The sequence below is a fragment of the Bubalus bubalis genome, chromosome 2, assembly GCF_019923935.1.
Source record: "Bubalus bubalis isolate 160015118507 breed Murrah chromosome 2, NDDB_SH_1, whole genome shotgun sequence".
Lineage (NCBI taxonomy): Eukaryota > Metazoa > Chordata > Mammalia > Artiodactyla > Bovidae > Bubalus > Bubalus bubalis.
In genome coordinates this window covers 122,936,690-122,961,768 of record NC_059158.1, presented here as the reverse complement: position 1 = coordinate 122,961,768, position 25,079 = coordinate 122,936,690, and the positions used below count along the sequence as shown (strand labels likewise).

At 40.8% G+C, this 25,079-nt stretch overlaps 1 protein-coding gene across 1 annotated transcript in view; it reads right to left on the bottom strand.

Moving 5' to 3' along the window:
* The window catches only part of MARCO (macrophage receptor with collagenous structure), a 35,726-nt gene extending 29,634 nt beyond the window's left edge, over positions 1-6,092 (bottom strand). The window contains exon 1 of the mRNA XM_006057157.3: positions 5,879-6,092. Coding sequence (XP_006057219.3) covers positions 5,879-5,987 — 109 coding nt within the window. The 5' untranslated portion in view covers positions 5,988-6,092. The remainder of the gene's footprint in view (positions 1-5,878) is intronic.
* Positions 6,093-25,079: the final 18,987 nt, after the last annotated feature.

The following is a 25,079-nucleotide window of genomic DNA, read 5'->3' as shown; positions in this document are numbered from 1 at the left end:
CCTCAACATCATTAGCTACTAGGAAAATACAAATTAAAATTACAGTAAAGTATTACTATCACATGCTTATCAAAATGGCTAAAGTAAAAATAGTGATAATACCAATTGCTGGCAAGGATGCAGAGACAGTGAATCAGTTGTACACTGCTGATGGGAATGTAAAATGGAACATCCACACTTGAAAAACAGATCGACTGCTTTTTATAATACTAAACATACCTGCTGCTGCTGCTGCTAAGTCACTTCAGTCATGTCCGACTCTGTGTGACCCCATAGACATCAGCCCACCAGGCTCTCCTTCCCCTGGGATTCTCCAGGCAAGAACACTGGAGTGGGTTGCCATTTCCTTCTCCAATGCATGAAAGTGAAAAAGTGAAAGTGAAGTCGCTCAGTCGTGTCCGATTCTTAGCGACCCCATGGACTGCAGCCTACCAGGCTCCTCCATCCATGGGATTTTCCAGGCAAGAGTACTGAAGTGGGGCGCCATTGCCTTCTCCGAAACATACCTAGAATCCAGCAATTAATTGCACTTTTTGGCATTTTTCCCAGAGAAATGAAAATCTGTGCTTGCACAAAAACTTTTCCATAAATAAGCATAGCAGCTTTATTTGTAATGGCCCCAAACTGGAAACAACCCGAAAGTCTTTCAGTGGGCGAATGGTTAAACCAATTGTGGTCCAGTCATATCACAAAATAATACTCAGTAAAACTCAGAACCAACTATTGATACATACAACAACTTGGATGGATCTCAAAGGGGAAAAAAAGCCAATCTTTAAAAAGCTACATACTTGTAGTTCATGTAACTTTCTTTAAATAGAAAAATTATAAAGAGGAGGAGCTGATTAGTGGTCACTGGGGATAGTGATTGTTGGATGGGAGAGAGGGCATGTGTGTCTCTAAAAAATACCATGAAGGAGATTCTGTGGTGATGAAATTGTTCTATATCTTGATTTTGGTAGTGGTTACGCAGGTATACACATCTGATAAAATTGTAGAGAACTACATTCACACACACAAATGAGTGCATGTAAAACTAAAGAAACCTACATACGCTCTGTGGATTGTATGAATATCAGTTCCCTGGTTGTCATATTGTACTAGAGTTATGTAAAATGTTATTACTGGAAGAAAATGGGTGAAGGTCACAAAGACTTCCCTGTACATTATTTGCAACTTTCTGTGAAATTACAAATATTTCACAATAAAAAGTGGAAAAACACCTCTGGGTAGTCAGATTTTTAAAAAATGTTGAGAAATAAGGACATGACAAAACACAAAAGTCAGAACAACAATGTGAAATGAAAGTAGTCCTTTCAGCAAGGCTGACCCTGCATAGACTCCAAAGTTAAAGTCTGTTCAGTTCAGTCGCTCAGTCGTGTCCGACTCTTTGTGACCCCGTGAATGACAGCATGCCAGGCCTCCCAGTCCATCACCAATCCTGGAGTTCACTCAAACTCATGTCCATTGAGTCGGTGATGCCATCCAGCCATCTCATCCTCTGTCGTCCCCTTCTCCTCCTGCCCCCTATCCCTCCCAGCATCAGGGTCTTTTTCAATGAGTCAACTCTTTGCATGAGGTGGCCAAAGTATTGGAGTTTCAGCCTCAGCATCAGTCCTTCCAATGAACACCCAGGACTGATCTCCTTTAGGATGGACTGGTTGGATCTCCTTGCAGTCCAAGGGACTCTCAAGAGTCTTCTCCAACACCACAGTTCAAAATAATCAATTCTTCGGCGCTCAGTCTTCTTCACAGTCCAACTCTCACATCCATACATGACCACAAGAAAAACCATAGCCTTGACTAGATGGACCTTTGTTGGCAAAGTAATACCTCTGCTTTTGAATATGCTATCTAGGTTGGTCATAACTTTCCTTCCAAGGAGTAAGTGTCTTTTAGTTTCATGTTAGCAGAATATTTAAAATTAACTTCAGAGCAGGAAGAAGGGACAGCTAGGTCCAGTGCTGGGGCCAATGCTCTATGTTAATTAAAACAAACAATGCCCCTCCCATAACTTCTCTATTTGTATTTTTTCTGGTCTTCTCTGTCAAGAAGGATGTTCTTCAGATGGAAATTGGTGGGAATAAATATGATCAAAGATACAAGACGTAAAATAATTGAGGGCTTTGCATGAGAGGGCTAGATTACATTCCACAGAAACCAGCAAGAGCATGCTGATCTGGTAACAGAAATTCAGATATCAGACCCATCCTGTAAGGAGAGTGACAGCAAGATGTGAGCCAGAGAAATGCTCATATTTTCAAGAAGGTGAAAGAAGTACATTCCAGAAAGATATGGACCACAGAGGCAAGTGTGTATTCTGTCATTTGGGCTCAAATGCTCCATTGTTGAAGGGAAGAGGAACTGATATTTGTTCATAAAGGAAGACCTGGAGTTTCATTGCCTTAAGGGCAGCCAGAGCCTGCAGTCTGCGGAGCCTCTTCAGATAACTTAAGCAATCTTCAGTTGACAGAGAGATAGGTAGACAGATAGATGATGGATAGATAGATAGATGGACAGACAGATAAATGAGGATAGACAGATAGATGAGGCTGGAGCCATTTAGTGCTGAAGCAAATAGTTTTTTTTTAGTCTCAGTAAGCCCTGAGGGAGTACCGGTGTTACATAATCTCACAGTGAACATTATCCATAATGGTATTCATCTAGAAATTTCCATGCATTCCATGTTCTTTGTATGAGGAGATAGGAACTTGTGGATGCATTCAGGAAAATGTTCTCTCCAAACAGGAGTGATTGTGGTTAGATTTTTACATCATGGTATCTATAACCCCAGTTAGAAATCTAGGATTCACCTTTGACTTACGCATCATCCTCACTTGCCGTGACTCCCCTACTCTAGTCTTACTGATCTGACTTCTGTTTTTCCAGAGCATCCTCTCTTTTCCTTCCACACACCCACAGTCTCTCATCATCGCTGGCTGCCAAGCTCCTCTCTGTCCCCAGGGTGACTCTTTCCAACTCGTCCCCCATCTGTAAGGATAAGTAACTGAAGAGCAAATCACTGCCTCTCAGCCAACTTCAGTCTCTACAAAGCTCCCCACTGCCCTTGCCACCTACAAATTGGCACCTGCCATCTACCTCTAACAAGGATTAAATAATGAGCCTCTGAAGCCGTTTTCAACACCCTCTGAAAGGAGTTCAGTGTGGAGGTCAAGAATGAGGCATTCTTGTACTCTGGGAAAAATGGTAGAATAGGTCTTCAGATAGATATTTATAGGATTAGATTTTATGAGCCCAATTCTTTCCTCTCCTCACATCTGAAAAAGCACTAAAATCATTAACAGTGACATCTGCTCTTTGTGATTGGGAGCAAGCCTCTGCCAAAATATGTACTTGACTGCAAGTACCCCCTTCACTAAAATCATATAATGCTCTGACCTTCCCCTTTGCCTCTTTGGAACATTTTCTCAGAGCTATTTGAAATGCTATCTCTGGGGCTATTGACCTTATTTTGTCCCAAACAGCATTGAAATATATACATTTGTTGTTGTTGTGTTAGTAGCTCAGTTGTGTCTAACTCTTTGTGACCTCATAGACTATATAGCCCACTAGAATCCTCTGTCCATGGAATTCTCCAGACAAGAATACTGGAGTGGGTAACCTTTCCCTTCTCCAGGGGATCTTCCTGACCCAGGGACTGAACCCTGGCCTCCTGCATTGCAGACAGATTATTTATTATTTGAGCCACCAGGGAAGCCCAAAATATACATTACCATGTGTAAAATAGATAGCTAGTGGAAAGTTGCTGTATAACACAGGAAACTCGACCTAGTGCTCTGTGACAACCTAGAGGGTTGGGATGAGGGTGGGAGAGAGGCTCTAGAGGGAGGGGATATACTTATGAACTAAGATGGCTCAGCAGGAAAGAACCCACCTGCAATGAAGGAGATGTGACAGGAGTTGTGGATTCAATCCCTGTTTGGGAAAATCCCTGGAGAAGGAACTGCCAACCCACTCCAGTATTCTTACCTGGAAAATCCCATGGATGCTCATGGGGTTGCAAAAGAGTGGAACACAGCATAATGACTAACCAACAACAATGGCTGATTCACATTGTTGTACAGCAGAGACCAATACATTATAAAGCAATTATCCCCCAATTAAAAAAAAATTAACTCACCACTCTCACACTGTGCATTTTTTTTCAGTAGACACTTTCAGGACAAGGTCAGGTTTAATTGGTCCTAATCTCAATCCCCACTGAGTTTATCCACCCAATTTTGAACCAAACAGTATGGAGCTGTTTGTTTTTTCCTGAATATTCCTTGTGAAAATATCACAAGCGTGTGGTGCCCTACCCCTGTTCCAGATTCCATTTCCTTTCTCTAATGGATCCTCTTTATCCATTAAACTTTAGAAGAGAGCTCAGCTCTGCACTCCAGGGTCCCACACCAGATTAGATCTGTCCATAAAGTCCTGTGCAAATCTCAGTGACAGTTGGTGACAAATTGTATAGCAATGAGTTATGGATAGGCTCACTCTGCCATCCTCCATCCATGTAGTCATGTACTATATCCTCCATCCTACATGAGGCCAGAGACTGGGTTGATTCTTGTCTATCATTTTGGAGCTGAGTACAGAGCTCAGCAGATAGTAGGTACTGAGTCTGTTTGATCACCTGACTTTGCTTGAACATTTTCAGTATCTTAAAAAGTCACATGTCCATAACGCTGCCTTCTCCAAAGTTCTGAATAGCCAACGATTACTAAAATCGTCTGTAATTCAGCCTTTATTGTTACCCCATTTGAACACCTAAAGGCAGAGCACCAGACCCTTCATCTTTGTTACCCTATCTTCCCAGCCACTGACTTGTACAACAGACCGTGGACAAGAGGGACAGTTAAGCCAGGGGACAGAACTGCAGTTGTTCCTACACATACAACTTCCAGAAAAGATGGAGAGTGGGAATGACTAATTGACTTGGAAGACAATTCCAAGAAGATATTCTGAAATAGGAAATCAGAGATCCCCTGTGGGAAGTACTCATTGGTGACTTTCAATGTTATGAGTTCTAGGAGATTTTTAAAAATATATCACCTGTGTAACATTGAGGGAGAAAATAAAACAACAGAGTTGGCTGAATTGTAAACTCTGCGTTTAAGACAGACTAGTTATGCCACTATAACGTACTCTTTGTTGTTTAGTTGCTAAATCGTGTCTTACTCTTTTGTGACCCCATGTAGCCCACTAGGGCTGTAGCTCTAGGCTACATCATTTTGCAACTGTAGCCCACTAGGCTCCTCTGTCCATGGAATTTCCCAGGCAAGAATACTGAAGTGGGTTTCCATTTCCTTCTCCAGGGTATCTTCCTGACCCAGGGATCAAACCCGAGTCGCCTGCGTTACAGGAGGATTCTTTACCACTGAGCCACTGAGGAAGCCCACAAGTAGAGAATGCATTCCCTGAGCAACACATGAGTATTCACAGAAGCTATCTTAAAGAATTTTAACAGAATTACATTAAATAAATATGACACTTGGCCTCAGTTTTGTAAAACTTTTTCATCCCTCTTGTTTTGCATTTTCCTTTTATTACAAACATCACAGACATAATCTGTGTGTCAATGAGACATTAGTAAAAAGGAGGGACATACAAAAAGCATTAGTATTAATGAAAGGGAAAAATATTTAAATACAATTTAAACGAGCTGTGAAACTAAAAAAAAAGAAAACCCAACTGTATGCTAAAGACAAAGTTTCTATTACTAGCATTATACAAATCTCCAGTGGAAGCATTCCAGAAATGCATCATTGAATCTCTAAGGTGCAAACCTAGACTTTCAATGGACTTGTCTATTCCTATGTTGCCAAGAGAAAGACATCACAGGCAATGTCATTATTGGGGAGTAGTACTTTACCATTAACTTCGAATGTCTCCATCCTAGACAACATGGTTTGGTCGAGAGCCGTTCCGTCTTCAGTGCTAGCCAAGAGCTCTTTCTCCTTAAGAATTTCCTCATTTTCCATTGCTAAGGTTTATAGATGGCCAAAGTTCTGGAGCCAGCAGAAATGCTCTCCCCAAGAGGAACCACTTGGGGAGAGATTGTTCCCTTTTGACTACTGCTTCTACTTGTAGAGCACACAGGACTTCCTTTGACTCTGATTTCTGAATTTGCAAAATGTTTCCTGACATGGTCAGGACTAGGCTTTCTCAAAAATGGGCTATTCACACATGGAGTTCCTGCTTAGTGCAACTGCTTGTTAACGGGTATGGGGAGTTGGGGCACAAATCACAGGTCCCTGAAATCACTTGTTCTCAGTCCCTCAAGAGCAGAACCAATGACCCCCATCTCCTCTGCCTGTCCAGACCCTGCCTTCATCCCAGACCCAGCTTATTGTCATGGGACCTCTCCAACCCACAGTGAAACCTGACTCCTCTCATCCCAGACCCAGCTTATTGTCATGGGACCTCTCCAACCCACAGTGAAACCTGACTCCTCTGACCTATTTCAATCCTTTGAGCTCATCCTTGCTACAAAAAGTGTGGGCCATGGACCAGTATCGTTGGCATCACTTGGGAACTGTTATAAAGGCAGAGTCTCAGGTCCCACCCCATAGAGACTGAATCCAAATCTATAGTTTAACAAGGTCCCCAGGTAATGTATGTACACATTCAAGTTGAAGAAACAGTGCTCTACCCCATATGTTTTAGCATTTAATTATGTTTCCTCTCATTGCTTTTCCACGTTTTCTCTGTGTGTGAAAGCATGTGCTTTGTCTGGTCCCAATAAGATCTGAGCCCCTTAAGAGAAACCCCTTTGCTCTGTTCCCTACACCAGGTACTCTCTACCAGGGAGGTTATATAGCACAGTAGTTAACACATGGACCCTGAAAGCTGAAATGCCTGAGTTCCAATTTCACTTCCTGCAAGTGGTTGTGTGGCCATGGGAAAGTCATGCCAGCTTTGAAGATCTCACTTTTCTTGTTGGTAAAATAAGGAAGGTGGTAATAATTTGTGTGTGCATTAAATGACTTAAATGGTGTAAGGTGGCCAGGGTGGCATCTGATGGGCAACGAACACTAACATTGTGCTGCTGCTATTATCACTAGAGACAATGTGAACCCACTGGGTTTAGGGAGATGAAGGTAATAACAGCCTTTGCCTTAAGGGATATCAGTCCAGTATGCAGAATGGTTCTGGATACAACTGAATTCTAGAAAATTGATGTTGGTGATTGGAGCCCCTAGGAGGACAGGTGTGACCTGGAGGCAGAGAAGGCAGGCCTGGGAATGCCACAAAGAGCTTGTCCACTGGATCTGGGTTTGAAGGGGTGACTGGGGGTTAACTATAGAGGAGAATAAGGTGACGGCCTTGCAGGTGGGAAAAAATGGCAAGCATAGCATCACAGCAGCAGGACACTTGGAGGCAGAGGAATCATGGACCACTGGAATACTGGGGGCATGAGCTGTGATGTGGCAGGAGATAAAACTCAACTAGACTAAGTCTCTTTCTTCAGCCAGTGGCATAGCAAAAAGCAAACTCAGGAAAAGGAGTTACTGACAGTGTCCTTCAAGGTAGAGGTCCCCACCTTGCTCACAATTTCAACATTCAAGAGGTCACTGGTTTGGGCTGAGACTTAGAAGCAGAATCCAGGACAAGAAAGGTTAAAAGAGAGAACTGGCAGTGAGGAAATGAGGGCAGCTGGCAGCTCCAGTCACAAGTTTGGTAGTGGACTGTCCAAGAGGCCAGGAGCTATAAGGGCTTCCTCCATGGGCAGGAAATCTCCTGGCGAAAGGAACCCATTACTTGGGCTGCAGTGCCTCCCCTCTCTGCCTGGTTATCTCAGCTCTGGCCAAGGGCAGTCCTCACTCGTAGGGGTGCAGAACGGACTCTTTGGAAAATGCTTGTGTTAATTACGGAGTGTAGTCCTCTTTAGTGGGAACATTTAGTGGATATCAAGTATAGTCAACTAGCTCCAACTCTGGGGTCAGACAGACCTGGGACCCAAACTCTTTCACATACTTGCTGTGTGACCTCAGGTGATTGGCTTAGCTTCTCTGAACCTCAGCACAATGTAATAGCTCATAGAAGCATTACCTGTTATCCAAGATGTATCAGGTGTCAGGCACTGTGCTGGATACATATACATGACTCAACACTCACAATAACTTGTAACTTGCCTCAGATCTTGTGGTTAGAAAGTGATAACACCTGAATTCAAATCCAGGACATCTTACCTTTACAGTTTGGTTTAAATCTAGTTTAATCCAAGGGTTCTAATCCAGAAACTCATACCAGATGAGCTTTTGAAAATACTTGCTGCTCTTCTCCCACTCCAGCCTGAGATCCTGGTTTTAATCAGAAGCCTCATGGTTGATTCTAATGCACAGCCAGCCTGAGGACTGCTGTGCAGAATAATAAAGCAGTCACAGGCAACACAGAGACCCATGTGAGACCTCAGGACTCCATCCTAGGAGGACCCATGAGGTTGAACCATAGGAAATTACTGATATTAATCCCATTTGATACTGGATAAATGGATACTTCATAAGATTCAAGCTAGTCTCTCTGCTTAGCAGGGCCAGATAAAGCAAACCAGGCACTAGCTTGGGGTGGAAAAGATTCAGTAACCAAGGTAAGTAATATTTTAACACAATCCTTAAAAATCAAAATTAATGCAAAAGTTTCATCATGAAAACAAAGTCAACATTTTAAATAGACCACAGGATCCCATGCTGCTTTGTGCAATGACTCTGGTCACCCATTCAACCAGAACCCAGCACTGCTCCTTACTCTGTTTCAGTATCTTCATTTGCAAAATGGGATACCAACAGTTTCCCTGTTTTTCCATAGTGTGAGTTTGAGGATCAAACTAAATAATAGAAGTCTAAGTGTTTGTAAACAAAGGGCTTTCAGTGGAATAGCATCTTATACCAAGCTGGTACATAGTGTGAAACTTCTGGATTGTGCATGTTACCCTTAAAAATCCCTTAAGTCTTCCATAAGGTGCAAAAGACACGATTTGGAGAATCTTGTACAATTTCTTCCTAAGTCCCACTCAGACATTTTTATCTCTGAAACACAGATCTGGCTGTTACTTCCCTTGAGCACCAGATGAAGTGGTTGACTTGCATTTGAGGAGGACCATGCTGGGTTTGGAATGCAGGGTTTGGCTTTCCTTTTCATACAGAGTGCATATAATTGCACTGGAGAATTTAAACGTGTTTTCAGAAGGGTTCTCACATAGTTCTATCAAGGTTTGATGTTCTCCAAATTGCCTTTCTTACACAGGGGTTATGGTGTTTGAGTCCCAGGAAAGCATGACCCCAACTCATGGTACCCTCTGCAGAGCTTGACCCTCTGAACTAGTGGCTCCTTAACTACTACAGTCATTGGGCCACCTGGCAGATCATCAAGAACTCCTGAGTAACCCCATTCCAGCTTAAAACTGGGGCAACCATGATAACACATGATGTAAAATTCACCCGCACAAACCAAAGTATTCAAAACAAACAAACAAAACATCTCAGCAAACAGACAAGCCAGGTCTCCAGGATGCTCTTTGAGTCCCTGTCACACCTCACTGACAGTTTGGCCCATTGTTCTGCTATCTCCTTAAGCTCACCAGTGGAGATGATAGAAAGAGGGACATGGGCTAAAGAAAATAGAAAGGAGACAAATATTAAACATTTCTATCTATTGACCTTATTTTTCTTGCTAGTCATGCATGACAGTGATGGTCGGTGTCCCCCATGACTAGCTCAGCACTTACTTAATAATTTCATTAATGGTACTTAATGAAGCATAATTCTTATGAATTCATTTTAAAAGTTAAAAAATCTCAACAACACAAATGAGCATTATTAGATTAACAGGTAAATAAATTTTGGTATATCCATTCAATGGACTATAGCAATAAAGATAAAGAGGCACCAACATAGATGAATCTTAAAAGCCATTATGTTGAGTGAAATAAGCTAGACCCCAATAGGACATTGTATGACTTCATTCATGTAAGTGTCCAGAACAAGTCATACTCATCTATAGTGTCAGAAAACAGAACCATCAGGCTTCCTTGGTGGCTCATTGGTGAAGAATCCATCTGCCAATACAGAAGACATGGGTTTTATCCCTAGTTTGGGAAGATTCCACATACCATGGAGCAACTAAGCCCATGAACTGCAACCACTGAAGCCTGTACACCCTAGAGCATGTTCCACTGAAGCCTGTACACCCTAGAGCCCATGTTCCACTGAAGCCTGTACACCCTAGAGCCCATGTTCCACTGAAGCCTGTACACCCTAGAGCCCATTTTCCAGTAGTAGGAGAAGCTACTGCAATGAGAAGCCTGCACACTGCAACAAGAGAGTAGCCCCTGCTTGCTGCAACTAGAGAAAGCCCACACAGCAATGAAGACCCAGCACAGCTAAAAATAAATAAATAAAATTACTGTTGACTAAAAAGATGCACAACGTTTGAGAGTGATGAGTTAAGTTTGGGCAGAGTGAGGACTGCAGCCTGGGAGACAGCACTCAGATAGCTGAGACACTGCTCCAAAAAGGCAGTGGGGAAAGGTCAGTATATAGGATTTTGGTGAAGGGCGAGTTCAATGTAATCAAGCACTTACTTTACAAAAGGTTCTCTCTTAGTTACGAGGAGATGACGTGACCATGAGGCGATTTAGTGCTTTCCTAGATATGAAGAGATGCAAGGATTGGGATCATGAAAACAGTTCCTGAAAATATCTAACTATCTAAAGACCTGTTCCACCAGTTTCCCTGGAGCATAGAGTGCCTCGCTCTCCACTCTGAATTCCCTTCAGGGAGTGTTGAAGGTCAGCAGCTGCAGCAGAGCAGGCAGGTGGCAAATGCCCTTGTTGTGGTCGTTCAGTTGCTCACAAATGCTCTTGGTAAGTGCCAATTTGTAGTTGACAGGCAAGTGGCAATTTGTAGTTGACAACTTAAAAACAACACTAAAAAAAAAAAGAAAGAACAAAAATAGAACCATGGTTTCCTGAAGGTAGAGGTAGGGGAGAATTGACTGATCAGGAGCACCAGGGAAATTTCTGAGTTGATGGCAGTGTTCTGTGTCTTGATTGGGTGTTTGTTACAAAACTCACCAAATTTTACATTTGAAATACATATATAGCATGTAAATTATACTTCAATAAAGTTAATTAAAACAGAAGTTAAAGAAAAAAAGGTGACAAAATTATTATTGTTTGACCCTGGCCCAACTTGTAGAAGTTTGTCCTTTGGGAAACATTGGAGGGTGTAGATGAGGTGAAGTGTGTGTGAGACCTTGCTGAGCCACCCACATCTTCTCTTCCCTGTGAAGGGATGCTCACACACATTTTGGGATTGCTGCATCAGGACTGCAGCCTGTGTTCTAGAACAGAGGGTAGAAAAGGGAAGCAGACTGGCCTGTGGTACAACTTTCCCACTGAACCAGCACTCCCATTCAGGGCACACCCAGGGCAAAAGCAAGAGAGGCAGCTGTGAGTTTCTGGTCTGATTTTTTTTTTTTTTTTTAAAGTTCTCCTGACCACAGACATCACCCTCTGCCTTCCTGACACATATAATGTTTTCACAGGAGCCAAAACTTTTTTCTGTTGTTGTTAATCACTAAGTCGTGACTGACTTTTTGTGACCACCATGGGCTGTAGCTGCCAGGCTCCTCTGTCCATGGGATTTCCCAGGCAAGAATACTGGAGTGGGCTGCCATTCCTTCCTCCAGGGGATCTTTCCGACCCAGGGATGGAACCAATGTCTCCTGCATTGGCAGGTGGATTCTTTACCACTGATCCATCAGGGAAACCCCAAACTTGTATTACCCTAATTTAAATGTATTCATTTTTGGGGGGATTACTTATACTGAAGAATAAATAAGCAATATTATTCCTTTCCCAGAGAGACTTTTGAGAGATGGAGGATATGCACGGTCAGGTGAGCGTAGAACAACTCTAGATCCTGGAAGCCTCTGAGCAAGAAAGTGTTAAATGTGCACTTAAAAAAGAGAGAGAGAGAGAGCCACTATTAGAAACTGTGCAGGCTTTGTGCCAAGGGTCACCTGTGCTAATTCTCACTGATCTACAACAATTTTGCCTGAGCAATTCTGGACTGAGAACAATGGGGATGAAACAGAAAAGATAGGAAATCAATCAGAATTGCCTAGAGTTGGTTGTCAGCCATTCCCCATTCATTAAACAGATGTTCATTGAGTGCAAACTCCAACCCAAGCCCTGCACTGGTAAGAAAAGGAAGCAGTCTCTGATGGTCTGATTCTTCACCCACCACTTGTCACATGCTATCAGGTCATACCCTACCTTGTCATTTTTACTGATAGTAAATCCTTCATAATGACTCCTCCATTCTACTCTCTGGCACACCTCTGATCTTTTCAGTTCTTCCTCCCAACAATCCTTTGCCTCCAGGACTCTAATCTGTTATTCTGCCACTCTTCCACTGTCCATTCCCCACTTCTTGTCCTTTCTCGTGTTTAAACTTACGGTCAGTCAACATCCTCAACTGTTGCTCCTGTTTTGCTTCATTGTACTCACTTGCCAAAAAACATAGCACAGGTTGGATCCAACTCTCTGGGCAACTGAATTTAACTGGAGTAAATGATGTGATTATGCTGGTGGTCTCATTGTGACCACCCATCTGGCAATAGGGTATAGGTCTTTATTCAAGTCTCTCTGCCAAACAACCAATTCGTTGTCACTTGATCTCCTGTCTTCACTCTGAGCTGATGATCTTGCCCTCTTCCTTATTATGAAAATTCAAGCAACCAGAAGTGAAACTCTGGATTCCCACCATTACTACCATCTCGGCCAAGATGCCATCCACCTGCTTTCTTATGACCTAGATGAACTGTTCAAGCTCCTGTGAAGAACCACTCTTTCGACCTGTGCACTGAATTTCACCACCTCTTTACTACTTCTGAGTATTTTCCCAGCAGCAGTCCTTCTCTCTCCTTCACAGCATCAATAATACAATTTCCATTGGATTATTACCAACTGCTGAACACACATATTGTTAGCTCTCCATTTTGAAACACTTAATCTTGGTACACTTCCTTCAACCTACTACCCAATTTTTTACCCTCCTTTGTGGAAAACTTCCTTAAAATTGTTGTTGATAGCCACTGTTGGTAATTCCTCTCCTTCTGTGCTCTTTAAATCCGCTCCAGTGGAATGTTCATCCCCATGGTTCAAGCAAAACTACTCTCATGTTATCACCAATGGATTGCTCATCCTCTCCTTAAAATAATCTCTTTTGTTGTCTTTTAAGACATAGTACTTTCTTGATAGTTTTCCTTTTTCACTGGTCACTCTTGGTTTATTTTGCTGATTCATTCTCTCTTTCCTCATCTCTTTTCATGTTATGGTGCCCCAGGATCTGATCCTTCATTGTCTTTCCCATTTATACTCACTTCTTTGGTGATGTTGTCTGGTCTCACAAATTTAAGTTCCACCTGTGGAATGACACCTATGTGTCATTATTCACAAATCTGCATTTCTAGATCAGACTTCACTCTTGAACTACAGATGCCTATTTCTACATACCTGTCACATAGACATCTCAAGTTCTAAGTGCTCCTGAGTTTGCTCTGTCTTAGTTGATGGCAACTTGTTCACTCCAGTTGTATTGATTTAAAAAAAAAAAAAACTGATACCAACCTTGACTCCTTTCTGTCTCACAGTCTTTTTCTCACCACACTTAATGCATTAAGAAATCTTTGCTTTTACCTTCAAAATATATCCAGAATTTGAAAGTTCTCACCATTTCCCCACTACCACTCTGGTATAAGTCACCACAGTCTAGTCTCTCACCTAAATACTTCATTAACTTTATTTTTGTAAAGAAATAGGATTTTAATATAATATTCAACCCTAGCATTTACTATTCTTTTCCTTTCAGTTTTATTGAGATATATAATTTAAGGTATACAGCATAATGATTTGACTTACATACATCATGAAATGATTATTGCAAAAGTTTTGGGAACATCCATCATCTCATAAAGATATAATATTAAATAAATAAAAAATAATTTTTTTCTCGGGATGAGAATGGTTAGGATTTACTCTTTTAACAACTTTCATATATAGCAGTCTGCAGTGTTAATTACATGTATCATGCTTTACATTGCATTCCTACTTCAGTAACTTTCTAACTGGTGTCCATACTACAATATGGTCCACATTCAATATAGCCACCAGAGTGATCCTTTCAAAACATAAGTCAGGCATGATGCCAGAGAAGATGATGGAGTAGAGAGCTAGCAGGTATCTATTTCTCCAGCCAAATAGCAGTTATACTGGCAGAAACAGTGTGAAGTGACCAAGTTGTAGTTCTGAAGTTTATTTGAGCATTTATGGCTTTTAGGAAACAACTTGGCTGATAAATCGCAGTTAATTTCTATCTATAATATTTCAGCCTTCAGCATGATGGCAGCTACCTATCTCCTACTTGCCCTCACTGGCCGACATTTGTAGGAATATAAACCCAATTTCTGGCATGACTTTCTAGAACCAGAGTGTGCAGTAAGGATCTTGTCCTCCAAATGTTGGGGTTCTGTGTTCTGACTTGATTGCTCCTTCATGTTACTAAGGAGAAGACATGGAGGATGTATGCTATTGTTTCAACCCTCATCAGCTGAATTAACTTCCAGGAGATTTACAGGAGCAGTACCTGCTGTTTGTGTGTTAAAAAATACCCCTATATATGGCAGAATTTGGATAGCATACCCAGACAAAGAGGCAGATTAAAAAAGAGCTGAGAAAAACCTTAGGTTTTCACTTTAGGAGACACACTCCAACAATTTTTTAAAAATTAAAAACAACAATAGCAACATTTACAGAAAAATATTAAAAGCCAGCAAACCAGAGGAAGATGCTGATTTACAGATTTAACACATTATAAAATTCAAATGTCCCAGCTTTCAGCCAAAAAATCACAAGCCATTCAAAGAAATAGGTAAGTATGGCCCATTCAAAGGAGTAAGATAAATAGACAGAAAATATACTTCAGGAAGCCCAGATGTCAGACTTAACCATACAAAGACTTTAAAACAATTGTCTTAAAGATGCTCAAAGAGCTAAGGGAATGCATGGACAAAGACAGAAAACAATGCATGGACAAAGCTAGACTATCAACAAAGAGATAGAAAACATAAAGATCAACCAAAAAGAAATTCTAGAGCTGAAGGGTATGAAAAGTGAAATGAAAAATATGCTCAGTTCAGTTGCTCAATCGTGTCCAACTCTTTGCTACCCCATGAACTGCAGCATGCCAGGCCTCCCTGTCCATCACCAACTCCCGGAGTCCACCCAAACCCATGTCCGTCGAGTTGGTGATGCCATCCAACCATCTCATCCTCTATCATCCCCTTCTCCTCCTGCCCTCAATCTTTCCCAGCATCAGGGTCTTTTCCAATGAGTCAGCTCTTCACATCAAGTGGCCAAAGTGTTGGAGTTTCAGCCTCAACATCAGTCCTTCCAATGAACACCCAGGACTGATCTCCTTTAGGATGGACTGGTTGGATCTCCTTGCAGTCCAAGGGACTCTCAAGATTCTTCTCCAACACCACAGTTCAAAAGCAGCAATTCTTCAGTGCTCAGCTTTCTTTATAGTCCAACTCTCACATCCATACATGACCACTGGAAAAACCATAGCCTTGACTAGACAGACCTTTGTTGGCAAAGTAATATCTCTGCTTTTTAATATGCTATCTAGGTTGGTCATAACTTTCCTTCCAAGGAGCAAGCGTCTTTTAATTTCATGGCTGCAATCGCCATGTGCAGTGATTTTGGAGCCCTGAAAAATAAAGTCAGCCACTGTTTCCACTGTTTCCATATCTATCTGCCATGAAGTGATGGGACTGGATGCCATGATCTTAGTTTTCTGAATGTTGAGCTTTAAGCCAACTTTTTCATTCTCCTCTTTCACTTTCATCAAGAGGCTCTTTAGTTCTTCTTCACTTTCTGCCATAAGGGTGGTGTCATCTGCATATCTGGAGGGGTTCAAAAACATTTGAGCAAGCTGAAGAATCAGAAAACTTGAAGATACCATCATTGAGATTACTAAGTATGAACAAAAAGAAAAAAGAATGAAGAAAAGTAAACAGAGTTTGAGGAATCTGTGAGGCTTTCTGACCAACACATACATTGTGGGAAGAAGGAAAAGAGAAATGGGCAGGAAGACTATATGAAGAAATAATGGCTGACAGCTTCCCAAATGTGATGAAGTACATTCATCAGCAAATTAAAAAAAAAAATTCAATTAACAAGTAGGATAAATTCAAAGAGACCCACAGTGATACACATTATCGTCACATTGTCAAAAGACAAAGAGAATCTTGAAAGCAGCAAGACAGCAGTGACTTCAAAGAATCTTCAGTAAGGATCTCTGTGAGAGGTAACAGCGGAGAAGGCAATGGCAAGCCACTCCAGTACTCTTGCCTTGAAAATCCCACGGATGAAGGAGCCTGGTAGGCTGCAGTCCATGGGGTCGCTACGAGCTGGACGTGACTGAGCGACTTCACTTTCACTTTTCACCTTCACACAATGGAGAAGGCAATGGCAACCCACTCCAGTGTTCTTGCCTGGAGAATCCCAGGGACGGCAGAGCCTGGTGGGCTGCCGTCTATGGGGTCGCACAGAGTCGGACACGACTGAAGCGACTTAGCAGCAGCAGAGAGGTAACAGAATACTACAGCGGCAGAGTTTTTGTTTGCTACTGAAGTTGGTATAAATTCTGATTAGACTGTTGTAACTTTAGGATTTGAATTTAATAGTTACCTAAAATAAAATATTTATAGATTTCATATGTAAGAAAATGACAATAGAAATAAAAATGTTACACTAAAAAAATTCAACTGAACACAAATAAGGCATTAATGGAGGAAATGAGGGGGAAAGCTATAATTCATGTAGAAAACAAATAGCAAAATGGCAGCAGTAAGTTCCTCTTTTTCAGTAATTATTTTAAATGTAAATAAACTCTACAACCCAGAGAGTTTGGAAGAAAGTGGGATTTAAAAAACATAATTCAACTATATGTTGTCTACAGGAGATTCATTTTATGATTTATTTATTCTCCTTGTGATGTTTTACTTCATGAATTTTTATACCTTATGCTCAAATAATTTTATTTTACTGGAGTTGCTTTATTTTTTTAATTTAAATTTATTTATTTTAATTGGAGGCTAATTACTTTACAATATTGTATCGGTTTTGCCATACACCAACATGAATCCGCCAGTTCTAATGAGGTGGATAAAACTGGAGCCTATTATACAGAGTGAAGTAAGCCAGAAAGAAAAACACCAATACAGTATATTAATGCATATATATGGAATTTTTAAAGATGGTAATGATAACCCTGGGTGAGAGACAGCAAAAGAGACACAGGTGTACACAGCAGTCTTTTGGACTCTGTGGGAGAGGGAGAGGATGGGATGATTTGGGAGAATGGCGTTGAAACATGTATAAGAGCGTATAAGAAACTAATTGATGGAGTTGCTTTAAAATATTGTGTTCATTTCTGTTGTACAGCAAAGTGAATTGGTTATATGAGTACATATATCCACTCTTTTTAGATTTCCTTTCCATTTAGGTCACCACAGATTATTGAGTAGTTTCCTGTGCTATACAGTAGGCTCTCATCAGTTATCTGTGGTTTATATAGTAGTTATATATGTCAATCCCAACCTTCCAATTCATTCCACCCACCATTCCCCTCTTGGTAACCATGTTTGTTTTCTACATCTGTGATTCTAATTCCTCTTTGCAAGTAAGTTTATCTCTACCATTTTTTCTAGACTTCACATGAAAGTGATATTTTACGAGATTTGTTTTTTTCTTTCTGACTTACTTCACTCTTTATGACAATCTCTAGGTTCATCCATGTCCTTGCAAATGGCACTATTTCATTCCTTTTTATGGCTGAGTAATATTCCATTGCATGTATATACAACATCTTTATCCATTCCTCTGTTGGTGAACATTTAGGTTGCTTCCACATGTCCTGGATATTGCAAATAGAGATGCAATGAACACCAGGGTGCATGCATCTTTTCAAATTATGATTTTATCCAGATATATGTCTAGGAGTGGGATTGCTGGGTCATATGTTAACTGTGGTGTGCTGCAGTCCATAGGATCACAAAGAGTCAGGCACAACTGGGTGACTGAACAACAGCAACAATGGTAGCTCTGTTTTCAGTGTTTTAAGGAATGTCCATAGTGGCTGCAGCAATCTATATCCCCATCCACAGTGTAGTAGTGTTCTCATTTGCCCACACCCTCTCCAGCATTTATTCTTTGTAGATTTTTTAATGACCATTCTGAACAGTGTAAAATGATACTTCATTGTAGTTTTGATTTGCATTTCTCTAATTATTAGTGATGTTTAACATCTTTTCATGTGCTTGTTTGCCATGTGTATGTCTTCAGTGGTCAAATGTCTATTTAGGTCTTTTGCCCACTTTTTGATTGGGCTGCTTGTTTTTTTGATATAGAGTTACATGAGCTGCTTTTATATTTTGGAGATTAATTACTTGTCAGTTACTTCATTGCAAATATTTTCTCCCATTCTGAGGGTTGTCTTTTTGTTTTATGGTATTCTCTGTTGTGCAAATAGTTTTAAGTTTAAATAGGTCCCATTTGTTTGTTTTTGTTTTTATTTTCATTACTCTAGGTGGTAGATTAAAAAAGATTTTCCTGTGATTTTTGTCAAAGTGTGTTCTCCCTATATTTTCCTATAAGAGTTTTGTAGTGTCTGGCCTAACATTGAGGTCTTTAGTCCATTTTGAATTTATTTTTGTGTATGGTGTTAGGGAGTATTCTAATTTCATTCTTTTATATGTAGCTGTCCAGTTTTCCCAGCACTGCTCATTGAAGAAACTCTCTTTTCTCCATTGTATATTCTTCCCTCATTTGTCATAATTAGGTGGCCATAGGTGCATGGATTTATCTTTGGATGTTCTGTCCTATTCCACTGGTCTATACATACTGTTTTGATTATTGTAGCTTTGTAATATAGTCTGAAGCCAGGGACCCTGATTCCTCCAGCTCCATTCTACTTCAAGATTGCTTTCTCTATTTGGGTTTTTTGTGTGTTTCCATAAAACATGTAAAATATTTGTTCCAACTCTGTGAAAAAATGCCTTTGGTAATTTATAGGGATTACACTGAATCTGTAGTTGCTTTGGGTATTATAGTCATTTCCACAGTATTGATTCTTCCAATCCAAGAAGATGGTATATCTATTTATTTGTGTCATCTTTGATTTTTTTCATCAGTATCTTACAGTTTTCTGAGTATAAGTCTTTTGCCTCTTTAGGTAGGTTTATTCTTAGGTATTTTATTATTTTTTTCTGCAATGGCAAATGGTATTATTTCCTTAATCTCTATTTCTGATCTTTCACTGTTAGTGTATAGGAATGCAAGGTTTTTGTGTATTAATTTTGTATCCTGCAACTTTACCAAATTCATTGATGAGCTCCAGTAGTTTTCTGGTAGCATCTTTAGGATTTTCTATGCATAATATCATGAAGTGAAGTGAAAGTCACTCAGTTGTGTCTGACTCTTTGCGACTCCATGCACTATACAGTCCATGGAATTCTCCAGGCCAGAATACTGGAGTGGGTAGCCTTTCCCTTCTCCAGGGGATCTTCCCAACCCACGGATCAAACCCAGGTCTCCCGCATTGTAGGAAGATCTTTACCAGCTGAACCACAAGGGAAGTCCAATATAGTATCATGTCAAACAGTGACAGTTTTACTTTTTTTCCAGTTTGGATTCCTTTTATTTCTTTTTCTTCTCTGATAGCTGTGACCAAGACTTCCAAATCTATGTTGAATAAGAGTGACGAGAGTGGACATCCTTGTCTTAGAGGAATGCTTTTAGATTTTCACCATTGAGTATGATGTTAGCTGTAGGTTCATTGTATATGGCTTTTATAATTGAGGTAGGTACCCTCCAGGCCCACTTTTTGGAGAGTTTTTATTCTAAATGGGTGTTCAACTTTGTCAAAAGATTTTTCTGCAACTACTGAGATGATCATATGCATTTTATTCTAGTTTGTTAATGTGGTGTATCACACTTGTGTGTGTTGAAGAATTCTCGCATCCCTGGGATAAATCCCACTTGATCAGCATGTGTGATCCTTTTACTGTGTTGCTGGATTTGGTATGCTAGTATTTTGTTGAGTTTTGCATATATGTTCATCAGTGATACTGCCCTGTATTCTTCTTTTTTGTGATATCTTTGTCTGGTTTTGGTATTAGGGTGATGGTGAATGACGTTGGGAGTGTTTTTAGCTCTGTGCTTTTTTTGGAAGGGTTTCAGAAGGGTAGGTGTTAACTTTTCTCTAAGTGTCTGTTAGAATTTGCCTGTGAAGCAAAAGTTAAAGTAAAGTCGCTCAGTCGTAGAAAATCTTGTTGGAAGATTCTTAATCACAGTTTGAATTTCAGTACTTATGATTGGTCCATTTATATTTTCTATATCTTCCTGATTCTGTCTTGTGAGATTGTACCTTTCTAAGAGGCTCTTTAATTCTTCTTTGTTTTCTGCCATAAGGGTGGTGTTATCTGCATATCTGAGGTTATTGATATTTCCCCTGGCAATCTTGATTCCAGCTTGTGCTTCATCCAGTCCAGCATTTCTCATGATACATGCTTCATATAAGTTAAATAAAGCAGGGTGACAATACACAGCCTTGATGTACTCCTTTCCCTATTTGGAACCTGTGTGTTGTTCCATGTCCAGTTCTAACTGTTGCTTCTTGACCAGCATACAGATTTCTCAGGAGGCAGGTAAGGTGGTCTGGTATTCCTATCTCTTAAGAATTTTCCACAATTTTTCGTGATCTACACAGTCAAATGCTTTGGCATAGTCAATAAAGCAGAAGTAGATGTTTTTCTGGAACTCTCTTGCTTTTTAGCTGATCCAACAGATGTTGGCAATTTGATCTCTGGTTCCTCTGCCTTCTAAATCCAGCTTGAACATCTGGAAGTTCTCCATTCATGTACTGTTGAAGCCTGGTTTGGAGAATTCTGAGCATTACTTTGCTAGCGTGTGAGGTGAGTACAATTGTGCAGTAGTTTGAACATTCTTTGGCATTTCCTTTCTTTGGAACTGGAAAAAAAAATGACCTTTTCCAGTCCTGTGGCCACTGCTGAGTTTTCCAAATTTGCTGGCATATTGAGTGTAGCACTTTCATGGCATCATCTTTTAGGATTTGAAATAGCTCAACTGGAATTCCATCACCTCCACTAGCTTTGTTCGTAGTGATGCTTCCAAAGGCCCATTTGACTTTCCACTTCAAGATGTCTGGCTCTAGGTGAATGATCACACCATTTATTTATTTATTTATTTTTTTGTATAGCAATGGCAAACCACTTCAATATTATTGCCATGAGAATCACCTTCAAAGGCCTTAGCCTAATACGGAAAGGGATCAGGCTCAAAGTTTAGAACTGATATGGTTGATTTACTCCTTGGTAACCCAATTCACACCCCAATTCAAATCCAATAATTTTTGATACTTTTTGGCAGTTCTCAATTTTACATATTTCTGAAATAAATAATTTTTTAATAGTAAAATAGCAAAAAAAACTTTTAAACCAAAACAACAACCCAGAAAAAACATCAACTGGTGGTGAGTAGGGTATCCCTTTCAAATAGTCCCGAGGAAATGACTCAGAAATGGCTCCCCTTCTTGTAACTCATGACTTGGTATCAAGTCATGAATGCACCAAAGACTGTGGATAAGGCATTTTTCTGTTTGGTTCATTATAATCTCCTTTTGGTGGTTGACATCTTTCCCTCCTTTGGAGAGTCAAGACACAGCAGAAACCATGTTCTAACAAAAGAGACTGATGAGTCTAGTTACTTGAATTCCCAGCCTTACCAGCAGCCAGGCATGGGTATGTGACCAACCAGGCACTCCTTCCATGTTATGATATGGATAACTAGAATGCTAGGATAACTGCACACAGAGAAGGGACAATAGCTATAGCAATGCCAAGGGTTTTATCTCAGCCCTCCCTGGTAGCATAGGCAGGAGGAGAGTGCTAACAGGAAATGGATCCTCACTGGATGGGTTCTGTAACATGATTTTGGCTTGCAACCTAGACCTTGACATTTTTCCCACATCTGGTTCTGCCATCTTATCAGCAATTCTGTGAGTTCCTAGTAGTTTTCTAGCAATTTCCTTCTCAGCTTTAATCAGTCAGCTTTCCATTTCTGTTCTTTGCAATGGACAGTGCAGACTGTTGCAGAGAGCAAGAGATGCAGTCAGCAATCCAGACTTCAGGAGGCCATAGTGTTTAGATTTTTTGAGAATAATAGGGTCTAAGTTCCTTATTTGCATGACAAATACGGACCTCTATAATTGTGCCAGTACCTCCCCCCTAGACTATTGTTGCCCTCTCCTCCCTTTATATATGTTCTCTGGTCATCCTCAATTACTACAGTTTTTTTTTTTTTTTTTTTTTTAACCAAGGCTGGTGGTTTAGCCTGAAGAGACTTCCCCACTCCTAAATCTCATCTGACAAAAGCGTGCATGTGTGCTCAGTTGCTTCAGTTGTGTCTGACTCTTTGCAACCCTCTGGACTGTAGCCCACTAGGCTTCTCTGTCCATGGGATTCTCCAGCCAAGAATACTGGAGTGGGTTGTCATTCCCTCCTCCAGGGGATATTCCCAGCCCAGGGATTGAACCCATGTCTCTTGCATCTCCTGCATTGGCAGCCAGGGTCTTTACCACCACGTCACTTGGAAAACCCCTGACAAATGACCATTATTCAACAAACAGCACCCGGTCTATGAAGTCCAATGAGTAGAACTGACCCTCTATACTCCCTACCCACCTTTTCAAGGTACATTCTGCACAGAGACTTGTGAGGAGTATAAATAATTGTGGTATTTGTGCTTATTGGTTTCCTCCCTAAGCTGTGAGCTCCCCGAGAGCAGGAACCACACATTCCTGTTGCTTTAACCCCAGTTCACACAGAGTGAAGAAATGAAGGATTGATTGGGAAACACAGATGATGAGAAGGAGTTACCGCACAGCATGTCAACAGCACTGGAATTGCATATTTTATCCCATCATATGAGGAAGGAGGCAGGAGAAAAGGACATGCCCAAGGTCTTTTTATTCTCTTATTAACTTGTTCAGTTCAGTTCAGTTCAGTCACTCAGTCATGTCCGACTCTTTGCAACCCCATGAACTGCAGCACACAAGGCCTCCCTGTCCATCATCAACTCTCGGAGTTTACCCAAACTCAGGTCCACTGAGTCGGTGATGCCATCCAGCCATCTCATCCTCTGTCGTCCCCTTCTCCTCCTGCCCTCAATCTTTCCCAGCATCAGGGCCTTTTCAAATGAGTCAGCTCTTCACATCAGGTGGCCAAAGTATTGGAGTTTCAGCTTCAACATCAGTCCTTCCAATGAATACCCAGGACTGATCTCCTTTAGGATGGACTAGTTGGATCTCTTTGCAGTCCAAGGGACTCTCAAGAGTTAGATTGGGTCAAAAGAATGATGATCTAAAAAGGCTTTGTGGGGATCTGTGGTTTGTTTGCATACAGCACAAAATATTATCCTGCAAAAACTAAAGAATTTTATGGTCAATTCCATCTGAGATTCATTCTTCAGAGTCCGCAACCTCAACCCCAGGATAATAACAGCTGGATAATCACCTTCCCAAGAACTGGACACCTTAATAGGGACCTTTCACTGTTAACTGACTACATTTCTGCAGAAGTGAGAGACTGGGTGCTGAAGGTCTTTGCTGAGGCTGTACTTTCTCACTTTCCTGCTCTTGTGGGTGAATTGAGTAAACACATAAGGACATTTCTAGTGATTTGAAGCCAAACTCTGCCTTTATCTCCATTTAAACTATTTTTTGGGTGCAATAAACAATACAACTTTGCCTCCATGATTTGGTCAGACTCTGTGCTTTTCACTAGATGAGGCCGAAATCTTGGGGCTCATGATTCTAAAATTTGTCCTGAGTATGGTGAAACCATGTAAAACATACATGTAAGAACTTATTAGTCTACAAAATTTCCAGACTATTACTGTCTTCCTTATGTCATTTCTGATCACAGAGAGGAGTTAACTAACAATGATTGTGCAAAGTATATACAAATAAGAAAAGAAGTGAAGTGCTGATGCAGAGTTTTTAAGACTGGGTGGAGGGATCTGAAGTAATTGCATTTCCCTAGACTCACTTTCAAAGTAGTCAATTTTATAGAATCACTTCCCCAGCAAAAGGAAGTGAGTGTTCACATTTTAGGACCTACTCTGAGCCTGGCATAGTTAGACATTTACACAGGTTCTTTCACAACAATTCTCTTTAAATGTTAATGTTCTCTTTAAATGTTAATGTTAATGTTTCTTTTTCACAGATGAAGAAACTAAGGTACCGGGCAATTAAAAATATGTGCCAAAGGTCACACAACAAGGTTCATCTGATTTCAGAGCCCAGATGTGGTCTACTACATGCCCACGGAATGTCACTGGGCCTAAAAGGGGCTAGTTATTTTAATGGTGCTGTTATAAGGGAATTTTTATCCCAAGCAATAAAGCTATCCATCATGAGAAATACAAAAAACTAGAAGCTAATGCACCCATGGGAAAATCATGATCTATGAAACATATGTCTGATTCTCTGCCCTGATGGACATCCTCTTTTGAAAGAGGCTGTGTATTCAGCATTTCCACTGCCAGAGTTAATTCTAAGGAGATACTCACAGAAGGCTCTGTCACCCAAAGACACTGCAGCACTTGTTTTGATCACAGCAAAAATCTGGAAGTAGTTGAATGGCCTTTAGTGGGAGATATATCAATAATACATCAGCCTTCCTTGGTGTCTCAGCTGGTAAAGAATCAGCCTGCGATGCAGGAGACCCCACTTCTATTCCTGGGTTGAGAAGATCCCATGGTGAAGGATAGGCTACCCACGCCAGTATTCTTGGACTTCCAGGTGGCTCAGATAGTAAAGAATCTGCCTGCAATGAGGGAGACATGGGTTTGATCCCTGGGTTGGGAAGATCCCTTGGAGAAGGGAATGGCTACCCACTTCACTATTCCTGCCTGGAGAATT